The sequence below is a fragment of the Amia ocellicauda genome, chromosome 3 (assembly GCF_036373705.1).
Source record: "Amia ocellicauda isolate fAmiCal2 chromosome 3, fAmiCal2.hap1, whole genome shotgun sequence".
In the NCBI taxonomy this organism is placed as follows: domain Eukaryota; kingdom Metazoa; phylum Chordata; class Actinopteri; order Amiiformes; family Amiidae; genus Amia; species Amia ocellicauda.
Genome location: NC_089852.1, coordinates 19,761,877 through 19,777,763, shown reverse-complemented (window position 1 = coordinate 19,777,763; position 15,887 = coordinate 19,761,877). Strand labels below are relative to the sequence as shown.

General features: G+C 42.4%; 1 protein-coding gene across 2 annotated transcripts in view; it reads right to left on the bottom strand.

Annotated features, from left to right (window-relative positions):
• Nucleotides 1–15,887, bottom strand: part of lasp1 (LIM and SH3 protein 1) — a 49,397-nt gene that overhangs the window by 9,213 nt on the left and 24,297 nt on the right. For both annotated transcript variants that reach the window (XM_066698386.1, XM_066698387.1), the window contains exons 3-4: nt 11,092–11,176; nt 4,473–4,580 (exon numbers count right to left, since the gene is read on the bottom strand). In XM_066698386.1, the coding sequence (XP_066554483.1) occupies nt 4,473–4,580; nt 11,092–11,176 (193 nt within the window). The remainder of the gene's footprint in view (nt 1–4,472; nt 4,581–11,091; nt 11,177–15,887) is intronic.

Here is a 15,887-nt window from a genome sequence, read left to right as displayed (position 1 = left end):
CTGTACTAGACCATCTCTGACTATTGAACTTTTACTGTGTTTCCATTGCCCTAAATGGGTGAACTGTAGGGTAAAGCTGAACATAAAGCTACAATTAGACTTCACAGGCTTCACACCAAAGAGGTATTTGCCAAAAATGGTAAATACAAGTAGCCTCAGAATCAGAATAAATGATTGAAAGAGGTTACCTTTCCCACACAAGAAAATGGAGTGGGCGTGTTTTAGTGGCACTGTACTGCAAATTTCTCTCATTCAAATATTACACCGTAGCACTGCAAGTTTTAGGAGACTTGGGGAGGCCAGTGCATGAATTTCAACACATTTGTCGTCTTCAGATTGAGTCTGATATTTTCTTCCAAACTGCATAACTAATCTACATAAGCCATATATGTGTGTACAGCTTTACATTTATAGCTGGAAATCATTATATTGACCCCATTGTTTCCAACACTGGGTATATAAAATGTAAACAATCTTAACACAAATTAATTAGATGACCTTCATCATACAGGAAATCTTAATAGTTTTAAATGTTTTAAAAGGGATCAAGGGGACATTTCTAAATACATAGTACAATGTAAGTTAACATTAGTTACAATAAAATATTTCCATTAGGAAGTGCTGTATGGACAGACTCCCTTGGGCTGTGAATTAGGATTTCAATTTTGTGAAGGAGTTTGATACATAAAAACCTATCAGGCATGTTTTACCAGTGGCCAGCAGGGGGCTCTAGATTACTGTGCTCCTTATTTGGTGTGGCTGTGAACAAGCTGCCGTTTTTGGAAGTAGTCTAGCTAAGAGGAAATGAGATCACTAACAGACATGTGACTGCAGCACTGCTAGGATGACAGAGCTTACTCAAAGCAACCTGACAGAATGAGGAACAGGTACAGAAAGGGGGGACTTTTATATACTGATCACACACACAGTAACCAACTCCATATAGATCTATACTTTGGGTGACATTAGCTCCTGCAAATATCTCTACTTTATACATCAGACCTTATCTGCAAAGTTAATACAGTAATATGTTGGCTATAGTTCCTTTCACAGACTGTGGATTAATGATTTATTACCAAGAATAAATCTTTATCTGGGAGATTGGGTCATATATAATATACAAGAGGCACTTTGACAGCTTTTAGCTTGAGTATACTTTTCAGCATGGAAAATCCCAGCTCGGTAATTGACTTTCAGTATAACTTCCCTTAACTTCAGTGCTATTATGTTCACTTTACGCTTTTAAGCCATCGATCCACCTGGAAAGAAGTGTTTCTGCTGTGACTCAAGCCACTCTGCACTCCGTCCTTCAGTGCATTAAGAAGCGTTTCCACAAAGATTCCAGAGTCCGATTTCAGAAAGCGACCTCTGTGTAGACACGAGCAGGGCCCTGAACATTATCATTTGAGATATAGATATCAGTGAGAGAGTCAGTGAGTGTGTGTGTGTGTGGTGTTCAGTTAGTCAGTCAGGTGGTGTGAACAGGAAAGTACAGCCCTGAGGCCCTGTCCTGGATGGACAACCAGAACAGCACAGCTTACCTTTGGCTCACAGCCTTGCACAGACACACCCCAGCCCTCTCACACACACACACACACTCAGGCTCACACACACATGCAGTTTAACCGCTATGCCACTTAGGAGCTCCCATCTGTGTGAGGAAAAGGCTCTGGCTGTTGCAGTGGGCTCATGCTGGAGTGAGAGACAAACAAGTAAGTGTGAAAGAGAGTCTCTCCAAGTCTCCCTCTCTTTCAAACTCACTTGCATTTGTCTCTCACTCCAGTATGTTTGTGTGCGCGAATGAGTGCGTGAACAAGTGATTGTGTGTGTGTGTGTGTGTGTGTACATGATTCAGGATGGGGCTTAGAATTAGAACAAGAAGAAAAGTTAATCTTCCCTCCACTGCCATTAAATAAAGCTCATGAAGCTGGGAGCGCAGTGTAGCGGTGGAAGGTGCTGCACTAAATCCCGGTGACTTTGCAGTGGTGTCATTTGCACTCCTGCATCAGCTCCCCAGTGCCTTAACCTGAATAGACGGGAAAGAGTGCTTCGAGCCTCACGCACGAATGCAGAGCCCGGCTCGCCATGCCCTATTCCACAGCACTGACAGTATGCAGATTGGTCTGACTGCAATCCTTCACCCGCCTCAAACTCAGAAAACTCCTTCCCCTAACAAATTGTCCGTGACACAAAAAGCTCATAAACACAAACTCAATCCACCACGGTACCGCCGGTGGTGGTTTGAGGAAAAACGTTCTTTGCAACCGTTGATGAAAGTTTATGCATTGCTGGTTCCAGTCTGGGCTGCGTCATTAACAGTGACCAGGATTACCCCACAGGGTTGGACATGGTAATGGTCAGAGCACTGCCAAGGTTGGATGGGCTGGAGTCGGACATGGTTTCCTAGGTTTGTGCAACTGTGAGCTCAGTGGCATTACCAGCAAGAGACCTGTCCACCCTCACTACGATACTGTACCTCTGCCGTGTGTTGCAGTAAATTAGCAAGGTGGAATTAAGCAGACTGTCTGACAGTGCAGATTTCAGGGGACACACACGTCTGGAACTGGATCATAAACTTATACATATGTCAGTGGTGCGTGTACAATCTTCCTCTTGTGGTCAAATGTCATTAAGTGTTCAAGGTGAACCTGTACTTTTGTCCGCTAGCATATAACACAAAACACATCACAGAGACTAATTGGCTAACAACTAGCAGCTCAGAACTGGGAGGGATATCAAAGAAAAACATTCAGGATGTGATTCGAGTTCTCCATCCATCAATCCCTCTGCACTATTACCTCTCCATTCAACTCCCTGCCTTTCCTCTTTGTCCTACTCACCATCTCACACTGCCTACATCTTACACCAGTGACCAAGCAAGCATGAAAACACAGTGTAACTGATGTCGCACTGGGTCAGCTTGTCTGCACTGCACAACTTCTTATTTTATTAATGTATTTATTTTTAAAAGAGGTAATGGACAGGAATGGAAATTTGATTTGTGGTTCTCCTTTGCTGCTTTGGGATGTGCTACCCAAATGAAGTACAAAAAGGCAGCCTCTCAAAGCATAAGCGAAAGGGGGAGAGTATTTGTGCATTGCACCACAGTACTTTTCTCATGTTGGGCATAAAATGAAAGGCATGTTGGAACTCCACTGCTAGGGGTCTTTTCAGAAGCAAAATTCACTGGAAAGGTTAAAGCAGGTAGAGGAATTCCCCCAGGCACAAAATGCTAATGAGTCACGCAGAGCAAGTTTAACATAGACTGTGCTTTTACAAACAATTAAAAAACCCGAAGTAACAAAGAGGAATTTTCAGAGGATGTGAACTGATCCTGCAAAAATGAAATTGACAGCTTCCCCTCTCTCTCTCATTGCTGGGCTGCGAACACTAGAGAGAGAGAGAGAGAGAGAGAGAGAGAGAGAGAGTGCTTAATCTCACCATGGAGATTAACTTGGTCTTGAGATCTGACAGAGCAAGAGATGGGGAGAGAAAGAAGTAGGTGAAGAGAGAGACCCACAGCGAATGACCCTGAACCCAACAGTATTGGAGAGATGAGAGACGATATTGTGTGTGCATGCACACCCATGTGTGTATATATTTGTGCCTGTTTTGCATGTCACACCTCTATGATTGCAGTGCTGCAGTGCATGGTGTGATTAGTGTTTTTCTCTCATCGCATCAGGTCCCTAATCAGCCAGTCAGCCTGTAATTACTCCCGCACCCACACAACAATTATCCGATTTACCACCGTGCCAGGAGGAACCGTGCCTGTCTGCAAGCGTGGCTCTATTTCTGTCCATCTGTCTGCTTGTCTATATGTTGATCTGTCAGTCATCCATTAGTCTGCTGTGAGAAGCCACAGTATTTAATTACCTCAACTCAAATGGTCAGTGGCCTGCACACAGGGAACATTATTGCCATCCTGTTAAGGCCAGCATTTCACATTAATGAAACTAAGTCAGACAATTCTTGCCTATGAGTTGGCAATCCGTTCCTGCTTGATAAAAACTCAGATCACTTTCTGATTGTTTGTGGACAACTCTGTATCTCTAGCTGTCAGAGGAACACATGGAAACAAACGACTCGGCTCTGTTACTCAACTGGTCTGATTAACTTAATACTTGTCAATGCTGCCAGGTTATATATAGCGCAATTTGAATCAAAACAACGTGTTAAGCTTTCCAGCGTAAAAAATAACCTTTAACAGCTCTGTACAAGCAGAGAGGGAGTGAGGGACAGTTATGTAGGTAAAATGAGAGTGGAAGAGTGATGGAAACAGGGAGAAAAGGAGAACGGTGGGGTAAGAGAGAAGGGAGAGAGGAAGAAAACAGAGGGAATGATAGAGTTAGATAAAAGAAAGAGGCCCAGAAGGAAAGATGGTAAAGAGGGGTAGAGAGTGAGGGAGGGCATGAGAGGAAAAAGGGGAGGTAGAGAAATGAGGACAGTGGAGGAGGAGGTGCGAAACGTACGTTGCTGATCTGGTCCTGCGTTTTCTTGATTCTCTGCAGCTCTGGTGTGTCGGCCACCACGCTGAAGCCCTTTCCTTTGTTCTTCTCAAACTCCTCCTTGTACAGCACCTGTGACAGAGACAAACGTCAGGGAAAAGCCCAGCATCCTTAGACTTCATAAATCACACCATGTTCGAATCAAACACTTCCAGGGAGCACACAGAGGAGAGAGAATGGATACAAAGAGGCAAAGGGAGGGGACCACAATCACAATAAGGTTAGATGTGTATTTTAATCTGGCCTGGCTTTGTTATGTTGCCAGCACATTTCCACCTATTCTATGCACATATACACCTATGCTGTATATAGCAATCATACAACAAAGTGGCCAGCATGCAAAAAAAGGTGTAAAGATTACTATGTTTCTAAATCAAAAGCCCTGATGCTGGGCTGTGCTGGGAATGAACCAGGCTGGGCTACCAGAGTCAAGGTGAGGGCCTGTGCTCTGCCTGCCGCCCGGTGCAGCTTCCTGTCAGCTGCTCAACCGCAGGCTGAGAGCGTGCACTCAGAACAAAGTCTATTGCTATCTCCTTATAAGGGCTGCCTCAAGCTGTGGCAGCAGCATCACAAGCTGACAGATACACTGACAGACACAGACACACACACAGTTTGAACTGATGTAAGTCCAGGTCCCCCCATCTATCTGAACTTAAGGTTGCACTGATACCTACTACTCACTCTCATCCCAAACATTTCTGCTCATCAGGTTACTTTTTTTTTTTATTCTTCTTCTTCAGTTTAGAGCACTTTTGTCTAGACACATCAATACTAGCTAGACTAATTCTCCCAAAATACATCTCTCTACGTATTTATTTATCTATGCATTGCTCTCGGATACATAATTACTGTTATCTGGGTCTGCATTCCCATGCTAGAGTGACAAATTTTAGCTGCATTGGCAAAACACTTTTTCAACCCCCACAACCCCACCACCACCCCCACCCCAGAACTGCGTTCTGTCACTGTGCCACAACAGGAAGAGGCTGAGACCAGTCCGGAATAACAGGGTCGATGTTAATCTTTATAATTAGCCAGATAACAGACCCCTCCCTCACACTGCACTGCATTTTACTGTTCCACTGATTGTCAGAGACAGAGAGGGAGAGACAAAGACACACAGACAGATGAGTGCTAATGTGAATGAGCGAGAGCTAAATACGGACAGGGAGACATAAAAATAGAAAAAGGGGGTGAGAGCAGAAGGAGAGGGGTTTTACAATCTGTAATTCAATGCATTTAATGCACGTGGGCAAATAGAAAAACTTTTCGAATTTCTGCTCAAACAGGGCAAATGTACACTCGGATGCATGCGTGCGTGCACACTTGCTTGAGCAAACCATAGGCATTGAAAACCAAGACTGGAAGTCAATAGGCAGCACACCTTGTCTTATACTGCCGAGACAGGGCTTGCTGTGTAGGACACATTAGTTCTCTGTATACAAAACTTCCTAGGTTGATTTGCGGTCCCATTGCTATTGTATGTTGGCTGCCTAAAAATCTCTTCTCTTAATTTCGATCTTTTAAAAGGGTTTCAATTATGCTAAATGTCTTGTTATCCATCTGTCTTGTTCGTCACGGGCAGAACTTCCTATGTCACCTATTTAGCACTAATTGATGACATCACTGTTGCGGTTGTGTTACAGTTATGTTAATACCCATTTGATAAAAAATATATCATATATAAGGCTTAATTTGAAAGCATAAAAGCAGACCCGGAAGTCAGTCAGAACCTGTGCAGTTTTGTATGCTGGGGACTACTGCGTCCTACAGGCTGTTTAACACTGCACCGATAAAGGCCGATCGGCAGTGAGGAAATACGGAGGCTGCACAGCAGCCGGCTGCAGCTGGCCCTGCAGCTTTATGCTGAAAGCAGATTAGGCCCCGTGGCTTCTGCGCCCATTCTGAGAACAGACAGACCAGGGAAGCTGTGCTACGGTGGTTTGTGTGTGCACATCTGAGCCCAACCCGGTGCTGTCCACTGCTCTGCTCTCTCACACGGAGATGTGGCCTCTTTACAGCGTCACTGTGGTTTGTAGAAAATACATTTCACATTCTTCCCGCTTTGGCTGTGCTACATTAAAGCACACCACAAAGAACTGTAGAAAAGACCTGGGTCAAGTGTCACGATACATTGTGGGAGTAACTTTGTACAGATCCTTACTGGACAGGAGTTACCTTAGACAAAATTGTCAGCCTAGCAACAACATTAAGTCTAAGCAATATCACAAAAGTCCAGTAAATGTAAACGGTTATCATTGCAAAAGTGAGAAAAGATCCTTGCAGCCTTAACACAGGAAACCTCAAATAGCATCTGCACACACTGTAATGCAGCGTTGCAGCACTGCCATCACTGCCCATTCAAAAGCCTGCCTTCAGCACTAAAGGTTTGCATAGGTATACTTACAGATAAAGGGATTTTGATTAGTACGTGTGTGAGAGCGAATTCAGCCTTTGGTCTTGTTTTTGCCTGGTTTATAGGAAAATTCAGCTTAAGTCTGCAGTAGATGGTGTAATTCACAAGGTGCACTTGTGTCTAGTCTGCTAAATGGTAGTCTCTTCTTAATGCGTTTGTTAGCCCTTCAAAATAATTATAGTACTCAACAGTTCTAATATTATGGGTATAATTCTTAAAATTACAAATGTATTAGTTGGGTGGTAGATGTAAAAATCATGTCTCCTCCAAATCAAAGGGGAAACCTTAAGCAAGTCAAATACATTATTTATTCATCACATTCTAATTAAATATTTAAAATAAATATATTTAAACAAAAGTAAGTCCATCTTCCTATTCAATTCTTTACCCTCATACTGCTTCCTCTCTGTCTAACCACTGCTCCGCTGCACCACCATTGCTACTGATAATGCTATGAACTGAACTGCTGCAGCTATAAGACCACAACTACTATTATTGCTGCCAAGCAGAGACTGGACTAGCAGTACAAAAATGTGAATTTGAACCCAGCAGTTGCCTGTTCGTCTGAGGCATAGTGATACTGGCCCATTCCTCCACTCTGAATGTGCTGAAGACCTGAAGCAGACTACAATTGGGCATCACTCATGATGACTAATACCACAACTGAGACTATCTACTGTAAAGGATAACAACAATGACAATGACAGAGGACTTCTAAGCCTGCTTGAGTGGCCAATCCAACAACAATACGACTAATACAGTTCAAACTAATACTCCTAGATATATTAAGCACATTAGTAATCAAGACCCATGCTGCCTAGCTGCCTACCTATTATAATATGTCCAGTGTGTGATATATACAGGCAGCAAGGAGTCACAAATTCAAAACCCAAACAAGGTGCATGAGCACCTCCAAAAAATTAAGATAGTTATAAACCATCCCAGAGCAATCAAAGTTCTGAAGCATCACCACATGCCCAGTCTTTACCCAGGCTGCACAGCTTTGGTTTCTGGGGAGGAAGCTGGGGTGCTGGTGGAGCTTCGCCTTCATGAAGCAACATCTTTGCCTCCGGTTTGTGCTTGAATTTGCATTAAAAAGCCTTGACAAAATGATCCAGGTGTCCGGGTTAATGACTAAGATTATCCTTGATATCAATTGAGCATTTTAAAGGTCTTTTTATTTTAAAGTGCTTTAAATGGGTGTCCACTGAATAACTATTCACTGAATGTTATGTTTTAACTGTTTAATTAAAGGAACTTTAATTTCAGTACATTAAGTGTAATAGAGGTGTATAAAATATGGTCTCTTGAGAAATGCATGCCATCACATTTCCATCGTTTGCCATGTGATAATACTCCCAGAGTAGCGCGATTCTCACCTATGCAAGGTTTTCAGGATTGCAACAATGATGCTATATTATACACAGGGGTTGTGAAGATGCGCTGCTGAGTGTGGAGCTCGTAGTTGGATACAGTCACTTGCAAAGAGCGAATACTCGAGACAATTGAAATGGCTTGTTAACAGAAGGGAATACTCCTCCCCACCACCAGTGACATATATATCACATACAGATGCCTGGGAAATTGGGGCAATGTATTCCTTTCAAGCCTGTTAAATGCTTGTGACATATACAGTACTGTCGGTAAGTTTTAGGACTGTGTGAAAAAAATTCTGTAAAAGTAAGAATGTTTTCAAAAATAGACATAATAGATTATATTTATCAATTAACTAAATACAAAGTGAGTGAATATAGTCAGGTGATTAAACAATTATACCAAACAGGTGCTAATGATCAATTCAATATGTCGGTTGAAACTCAATCATTAACTGAAACAGAAACAACTGTGTAGGAGGAATAAAACTGGGTGAGGAACAGCCAAGCTCAGCTAACAAGGTGAGGTTGCTGAAGACAGTTTACTGTCAAGTCATACACCATGGCAAGACTGAGCACAGCAACAAGACACAAGGTAGTTATACTGCATCCGCAAGGTCTCTCCCAGGCAGAAATTTCAAGGCAGACGGGTTTCCAGACATGCTGCCGAAGCTCTTTTGAAGAAGCACAAAGAAACGGGCAACATTGAGGACCGTAGATGCAGTGGTCGGCCAAGGAAACGTACTGCAGCAGATGAAAGACACATGCTTACTTCCCTTCGCAATCAGAAGATGTCCAGCAGTGCCATCAGCTCAGAATTGGCAGAAAACAGTGGAACCCTGGTACATCCGGACAGTAGATGGGTAAGTCTGGTCAGAAGTGGCCTTCATGGAAGACTTGTGGCCAAAAAGCCATACCTCTGACATGGCAACAAGGCCAAGCGACTCAACTATGCACAAAAACACAGGAACTGGGGTGCAGAAAAATGGCAGCAGGTGCTCTGGACTAATGAGTCAAAATGTGTAATATTTGGCTGTAGCAGAAGGCAGTTTGTTCGCCAAAGGGCTGGAGAGCGGTACACGAATGAGTGTCTGCAGGCAACAGTGAAGCATGGTGGAGGTTCCTTGCAAGTTTGGGGCTGCATTTCTGCAAATGCAGTTGGGGATTTGGTCAGAATGAATGGTCTCCTCAAGTCTGAGAAGTACAGGCAGATACTTATCCATCATGCAATACTATCAGGGAGGCATCTGATTGGCCCCACATTTATTCTGCAGCATGACAACGACCCCAAACATACAGCGACAGTCATTAAGAACTATCTTCAGCATAAAGAAGAACAAGGAGTCCTGGAAGTGATGGTATGGCCTCCACAGAGCCCTGATCTCAACATCATCGAGTCTGTCTGGGATTACATGGAGAGAGAGAGAAGCAACGGTGACTGCCAAAATCCACAGAAGAACTGTGGTTAGTTCTCCCAAGATGTTTGGGTCAACCTACCTGCCACATTCCTTTAAAAACTGTGTGCAAGTGTACCTAGAAGAATTGCTGCTGTGTTGAAGGCAAAGGGTGGTCACACCAAATATTGATTTGGTGTAGATTTTTTTCTGTTCACTCACTTTGCATTTAGTTAATTGATAAACATAATCTATTAACATGTCTATTTTTGAAAGCATTCTTACTTTACAGCATTTTTTCCACACTTGCCTAAAACTTTTGCACAGTACTGTACATGACACTGGGTTCTTAAGGGTTACTCTGTGGAATACTCAACCGAGTTGAACTGAATTTTAATTTTTGTGCAGTTCTGAAGGCTCGTGTGCCATAAGGATTACAGACCACTTGAAAGAGAGCAAAAAGCAGGCACGAAAAGATTGTTATTTGCTTTAGCAGTATAGAATTGTATTTATTTAACAATTGTCTGCAGGTACATGTGTGAGAACCTTTGGTTGAAAATGACATTAACACCTGTCTAAGTATACATCTACATATGCATGTGTATAAAAGGCATCTCATCCTCTATCAATAACCTCGCCTTAATGAGCACTGACTGTGGTACTGAAAATAACAGTCTGGCTGTGGCAGGTTAGGTATATTCAAAGTGACACCGCTGAGTGCAGTAGCCCGTCTGTGTGGGTCACTGTGTCTCAGCACACAGTCACTCCCCCTCATCGTTGCCAGGGGAACCCCATCGTCATAGCAGCAGGGAGAGTGCTCTGTCACACCTCATTACCAGACTTCACAACAAGCCCCTGACAGACACTACAGCACAGAAAGAGGGGGTGGGTGGAAGGGAGAGAGAGAGTGGAGAGGGAGGGGAAGGGAGAGAGAGAGAGAGAGAGAGAGAGAGAGAGAGAGATAAAGGGAGGAAGAAGGAATTTATGAAGGAGTGGTAGGGAGACCGAGACAAGACAAAAATGGAGAGATAGATTTGGGAGGCGATTTATTCATTTGATAGACTTCTTTATCCAAGGTCAACTAACAAGGTTTATGATGGAACAATACGATCAGTGTGACACTATATTACCAGTGCGGGAGTGAGGGTGTGTGTGAGTCCAGATCATTGTTTTCATTTTAAAGATTTAGATTATGCTTTCATTGTGCCTTGAGCTGCGTCTGGTTGATGAAAACTTGTCACATAGTCATGCCAATAAAGCACTGGATTAAAATCAAAAGCGATGCATTTTTATTTGGTATAGTGCATCACATTAAAACTGAAGGAGAGTACAAGCAGTGGCTGGTAAAGTCCATCACGGGGAGACGGACAGAGTTCGGAAGACAGAGGTATATTGACTACCTGGCTCTGCATCTTGCTCTGCTGTTTGAGTCGCAGGTTCTCAGGGGTATCTGCCACGCTGGTGAAGGTGGACTTGGGGTAGTGTCTGAAACAGAAGAGAGCAACAGGTCACCCACCACACAGCAAACACACTATGCAGAATCACATAGCATGAACACAAATGAGTCCACACACAGGCACATGCCAATAGGTATGCCCTCAGACAGACAATATATAGAATAAAAAGGTAGATGGTATCAATCTAGGATGCAAGACCTTATATATTGCTTACTGTATTATGCCTGAACTGCACTGTATTATTGCACTTTGTATTGCTCTGATAGTTTGTAAGTTGCATTGGAAAGGGTGTCTGGCAATAAATAAATAATAATGGTAGTAGGAGAAACCTTTTTCATCAAACTGCACTTTTCTCTCGAGGGCTTTTGGTGTGGGTTTTTTTCAGCAGCTTCCCATGCTTTACAATTTTGCTGCTCACCTCCAGAAAAAGTTACAAAACAGAGGGGAAACATGGAGGAAATTAAATCTGAACAAGTGTGTGTGCACAGATAAAGCAATCAGACAGAGGGAGAAGTAAAAAAAGAGAATGAAAGAGGGAAAAACGATGTAAGCAGAAAGACAGGAGAGAATGATCGATTGTGTAAATTAGAAAGTGAGAGTGTATGAGTGTTTCTGTGTAAGAGTGTGTGAGAGGGCCAAAGAGAACGCAGCCACTTTAATTGGCACCACTCCAGTTCTTGCGCTCTTCAATTTGCATTCACTCACAATATTACTTCTTGTTCCAAATCTTGGTACACAGTCTGTATGCTTCTCTGTAGTTTTTTAATACTTATAAACAGCTCTAATAAAAAGAAACAAAATCCAAAACAAAGTTGCGAGAAAGACAACAGGGGAGAAAGGAAACTAATGACGCTCAAGATTGTCAAGTCCAGCAGCAACTCAATGAGTACAGGAATAGGGGGCTCTATTCATTTTTCTCTAATTTCCTAGAAATGCCATGACACAGCCCCAATGCCCCCAGGATGACAAGTCATGGCACTTCTGACAGGATGTGCAACAAGAGAGAGAGAAGTTCAACATGATGTCATCTACTCCCCTTACAGAGAATGAACAAAGATGGTATTTTCTGCAGCTTTATACATTTCCCACCTGTACTCACACTGAGCAAGGCTGCTTTTCTCATTTATTGAGATTCTTCCCTCACCCCCCCCACCCTTTGGAATCATCAGTTATTTGTCTATACCCTCCCAATCTTGAAGCAGCATCGAGACCAATACAACCTCTGTGCTTGACATAGAAGAGGGGTAGGCATGCACACAGACCTCCACTGAAAAATGTACTGCCAAACCACTTGCTTCTTCTTTTTCTGCAAGTGCCACCACAGCTAGGGCATTGTGGGGAGGATCCATACAGATCTAACCGAGAACACTGCAGAGCTCAAGGGCGCCTGGTAAGAAACAGTGGGCTCTATTGTGAGACAAGCTAAAGAAACCCAGGTTGACTTGAGCACACCCACCTCTGACAACCAACTCCTTGCTGCCCCGTGGGGAAGTCACAGTCAGTCAGCTAAGACATCACCCAGATTGCACCCAGAGACGTGCTTTGATTTGTTCAAAGTTAAGAAATGCCTCAAACCACTGCTGAGCCTCAAACTAGTTCTGTCTTGATTAGAGGTATAGAAAAGATAAGCAAGTAAACTATATCTCAGCACTGGTCTCCAAACACTGGTCCCGTAGAGCCTCCAATTCAGTGCGTTAAAGATTGCCCCAAATCTTAAAATCATCAATGTATTAAATAACTGGAAAAATTTCTCTCTGACCAAACAAGCAGGTAGTTAGGGTAAATTAATTAATTTGGAGTTGTTAAGGAACTGGCAAATCAGACCGAGTTATACGGGTGAATCAGGACTCTCCAAGACCACTCGTCTATAAAATACTTTGCCATTGAACACAAACACAAATACAAAAACATTAAAAAAAACATTGTGTGCTCCATGTCCTTCTGTGCCACTTCCAGGCAGAGCCACATAAACAAACGTGGTATCTGAGCCAGCAGGAAGGGTGCCAGACATCCAATCCCCCCAACCAACCCATCACCAATCTCCATTTAATTACTTCTTTAATCACTGCTGGGCTAATCTCTTCTCAGTCTCCCTTAGTCCAGCACACAGCACTGAGCCTCTGAAAACACACACTGGATTACCGTCCTAATCTGCACACACTCTGCTACAGAGGCTGACAGATGATGCATGGCTCCACCTGGTGTGCTCTCTGATGGGATGCTGGGTGAAACCTATTCCCCACCGCTGTCAACATTTTTATCATTGTGATTATGATGTACTAATTCAGCAGACTTTTCATACAAGGTGATTTAAATGGCATAATGACCTCTAATGTAGCCTACAATGTTCTACATATACCAAACATTACAAAAGTAAGAAGTAAGTGCAAGTGTACAAAGTCCAACACATTTTCTGTGAATGAAAGGAAGATATACGAGAAGATGACAATTGTCTATTACTTTCAAATTCTTAGCAGATGCTTTTACCCAGGTCAACTTGCAGTTAATGCAGTCTAAAAGTTGTAATGCAAATACATGCATGGTATGGAAGGTGGTCAGACACTGTGTAGCTCTAATGCTGACGAGCAGTTGACTCTACCACTGAGGGGTGAGAGAGGAGAAAGAGTGAGCACAGGCAAATGGACATGAATACATGGCAATGGAATAGAAAAGTTCCCCTACTGTGTTGCAGGCCGAGCTGACACAGACAAACACGGTTAAGTGCATCCAAATTGACAGAAAAGAGTTGAAAGAGAGAGCTGTCTCTCTTGTAGGGGGTTTGTACAAGAGCATACAAATTAGTCCAATCTGAAGTGGACAAGAGAGCCCTGCAATGGGTCTTTATTCACAGCCCCGCATATTCACGGCATTCCCTGGAGAAAGCGAGAAGACTGCTTGTGCGCACTTTCACTCCAGGACAATTACACACAGTAGAACGCACCGCCGCCAGGTCGCAAGCCAGCCAGCCTGATCAGTCATTACCAGCCAGACACAAAAACGCGCGCGCACACATGACTAAAGTGAAACAGACTGAGACAGACAGGAATGGAGACCGTCCACAGGAAAGGAAGCTGCCTGCTTGGCCTGAGAAAACTGTCTGTAAATTACAGCTTTGATTAAAAATACTGTTTATTGGGTTTAAGTATTTTACATTTCGTAAATAAAAACAATTCCATTTTTAATACTTATGATTAAAATCATTTAAAATATCAGTTCTTAAAATCACTTAAAATTTTTAAAATCTTTGTGATTTTAAAAGAAAAACTAAAACAATTAACTTTAAAATAAACGTGCTCAAATCAACAAAACAAAACGTGATAAAAGCAAAAACTGCACACCAACAAAAGGGTCAAATACATTGAAAATAACTGAAAATGCATTAAACAAAATAAAGAAACAATTAAAAAGGAAAAAATAAAAAACAAACAAAAAAGGTCTAATGCATTTTAAATTAAACCCAAAACGGTCAATGTATTTGACAACAAAATATAACAAAACTATACCAAAAAAAACCCTGAACAATGTGATTTAAAAACAACTAAATCTTTAAAAAGCTTTGATTAAAAAGAGGGAAACATTAAATTAAGAATAAAATTCAGAGTGCAATTTGGCTGCAATGTTCTGCATCTGCATGTCTACATCTGTGCATCTACCTGCTCTACCTGTGTCTATGCATCTGGGTGTACTGCTTGTGCATCAGTGGAATGCTATAGTATGGCCCAATGGGGGACTACTGGTAATCTAAAAGATTTATTCACATCAGCTGCACACCCATTATAAATATACCAAATTAATTAATTTTTGAAACTGTAGTTTCTGTCCTTCTAAGAAACTGACCTTGAAATGAAGCAAGCAAAAAGATAACCGATTATTTTCTGTGAGGAGGGGTAGGTGGAGTGGTGTAAACAATTATGAAAACACTTTGACTAGAAATGGTGAAGCAGCTGCAAGTGAGTGTAGAGCATGATAAGTTTATGCAATCAGCTATTGCAAACAAAAAGACAATAGAAAGAACAGTGCAAGGGTGTGATCTGTACTTAGGGCTACAACATGTTCCTTCTCGGCTACAGAAAATGTGTGGGGAGAGCCCTGAACCTGTTACCTATAGGAAAACACTATATACATTGTGCACAATCCGGTAATGTTGTTACTTAAGAAAGAACAATACCAAAACAGGTCCTGAACGGACTACTTAAAGCTAGAGCAGAGAAATCATCATGGGGAATTACATCAGTGCAGCACAGTTCATTCATAGCCTTGTGCAACACTAATTGGATTCCCCTCTATCAGGGAGAGAGACAGTTTTCCAAGTTTTGTAGAAGACAAAACAAACAAACAAACAAACGGGAAAACATGCAGAGAATAACTCTGGAAAGTAAGCAATAAAACAGCACAAACTTCAGAAAGGATTTCAAAAGTCACTTTTAAAGCAGTTACAACAGCAAAGTCCTGAGATAGGTGTTGCTGGGTGCATCTTAATTTAGCCACCTAACTGAATAAAGACCACATTTAAATTTAGTCAACACCGGGGGGACTTGGCACAGCCTGTCACTGTGTGCATACCTGATGCAGGCAGAGGAGCAGCGATAACCATCACATTGTGGTCATCACCTAAGCAACATTGTGGTTTTTTTTCAAAACCAGGGTTTCAGTTGACATTCAAACACAGATCTTTCTTGCAACTGTAGGCTTGTGTCACCGTGGCAGAGGGCAGTGCACAGCAGACACTGTATAAATCC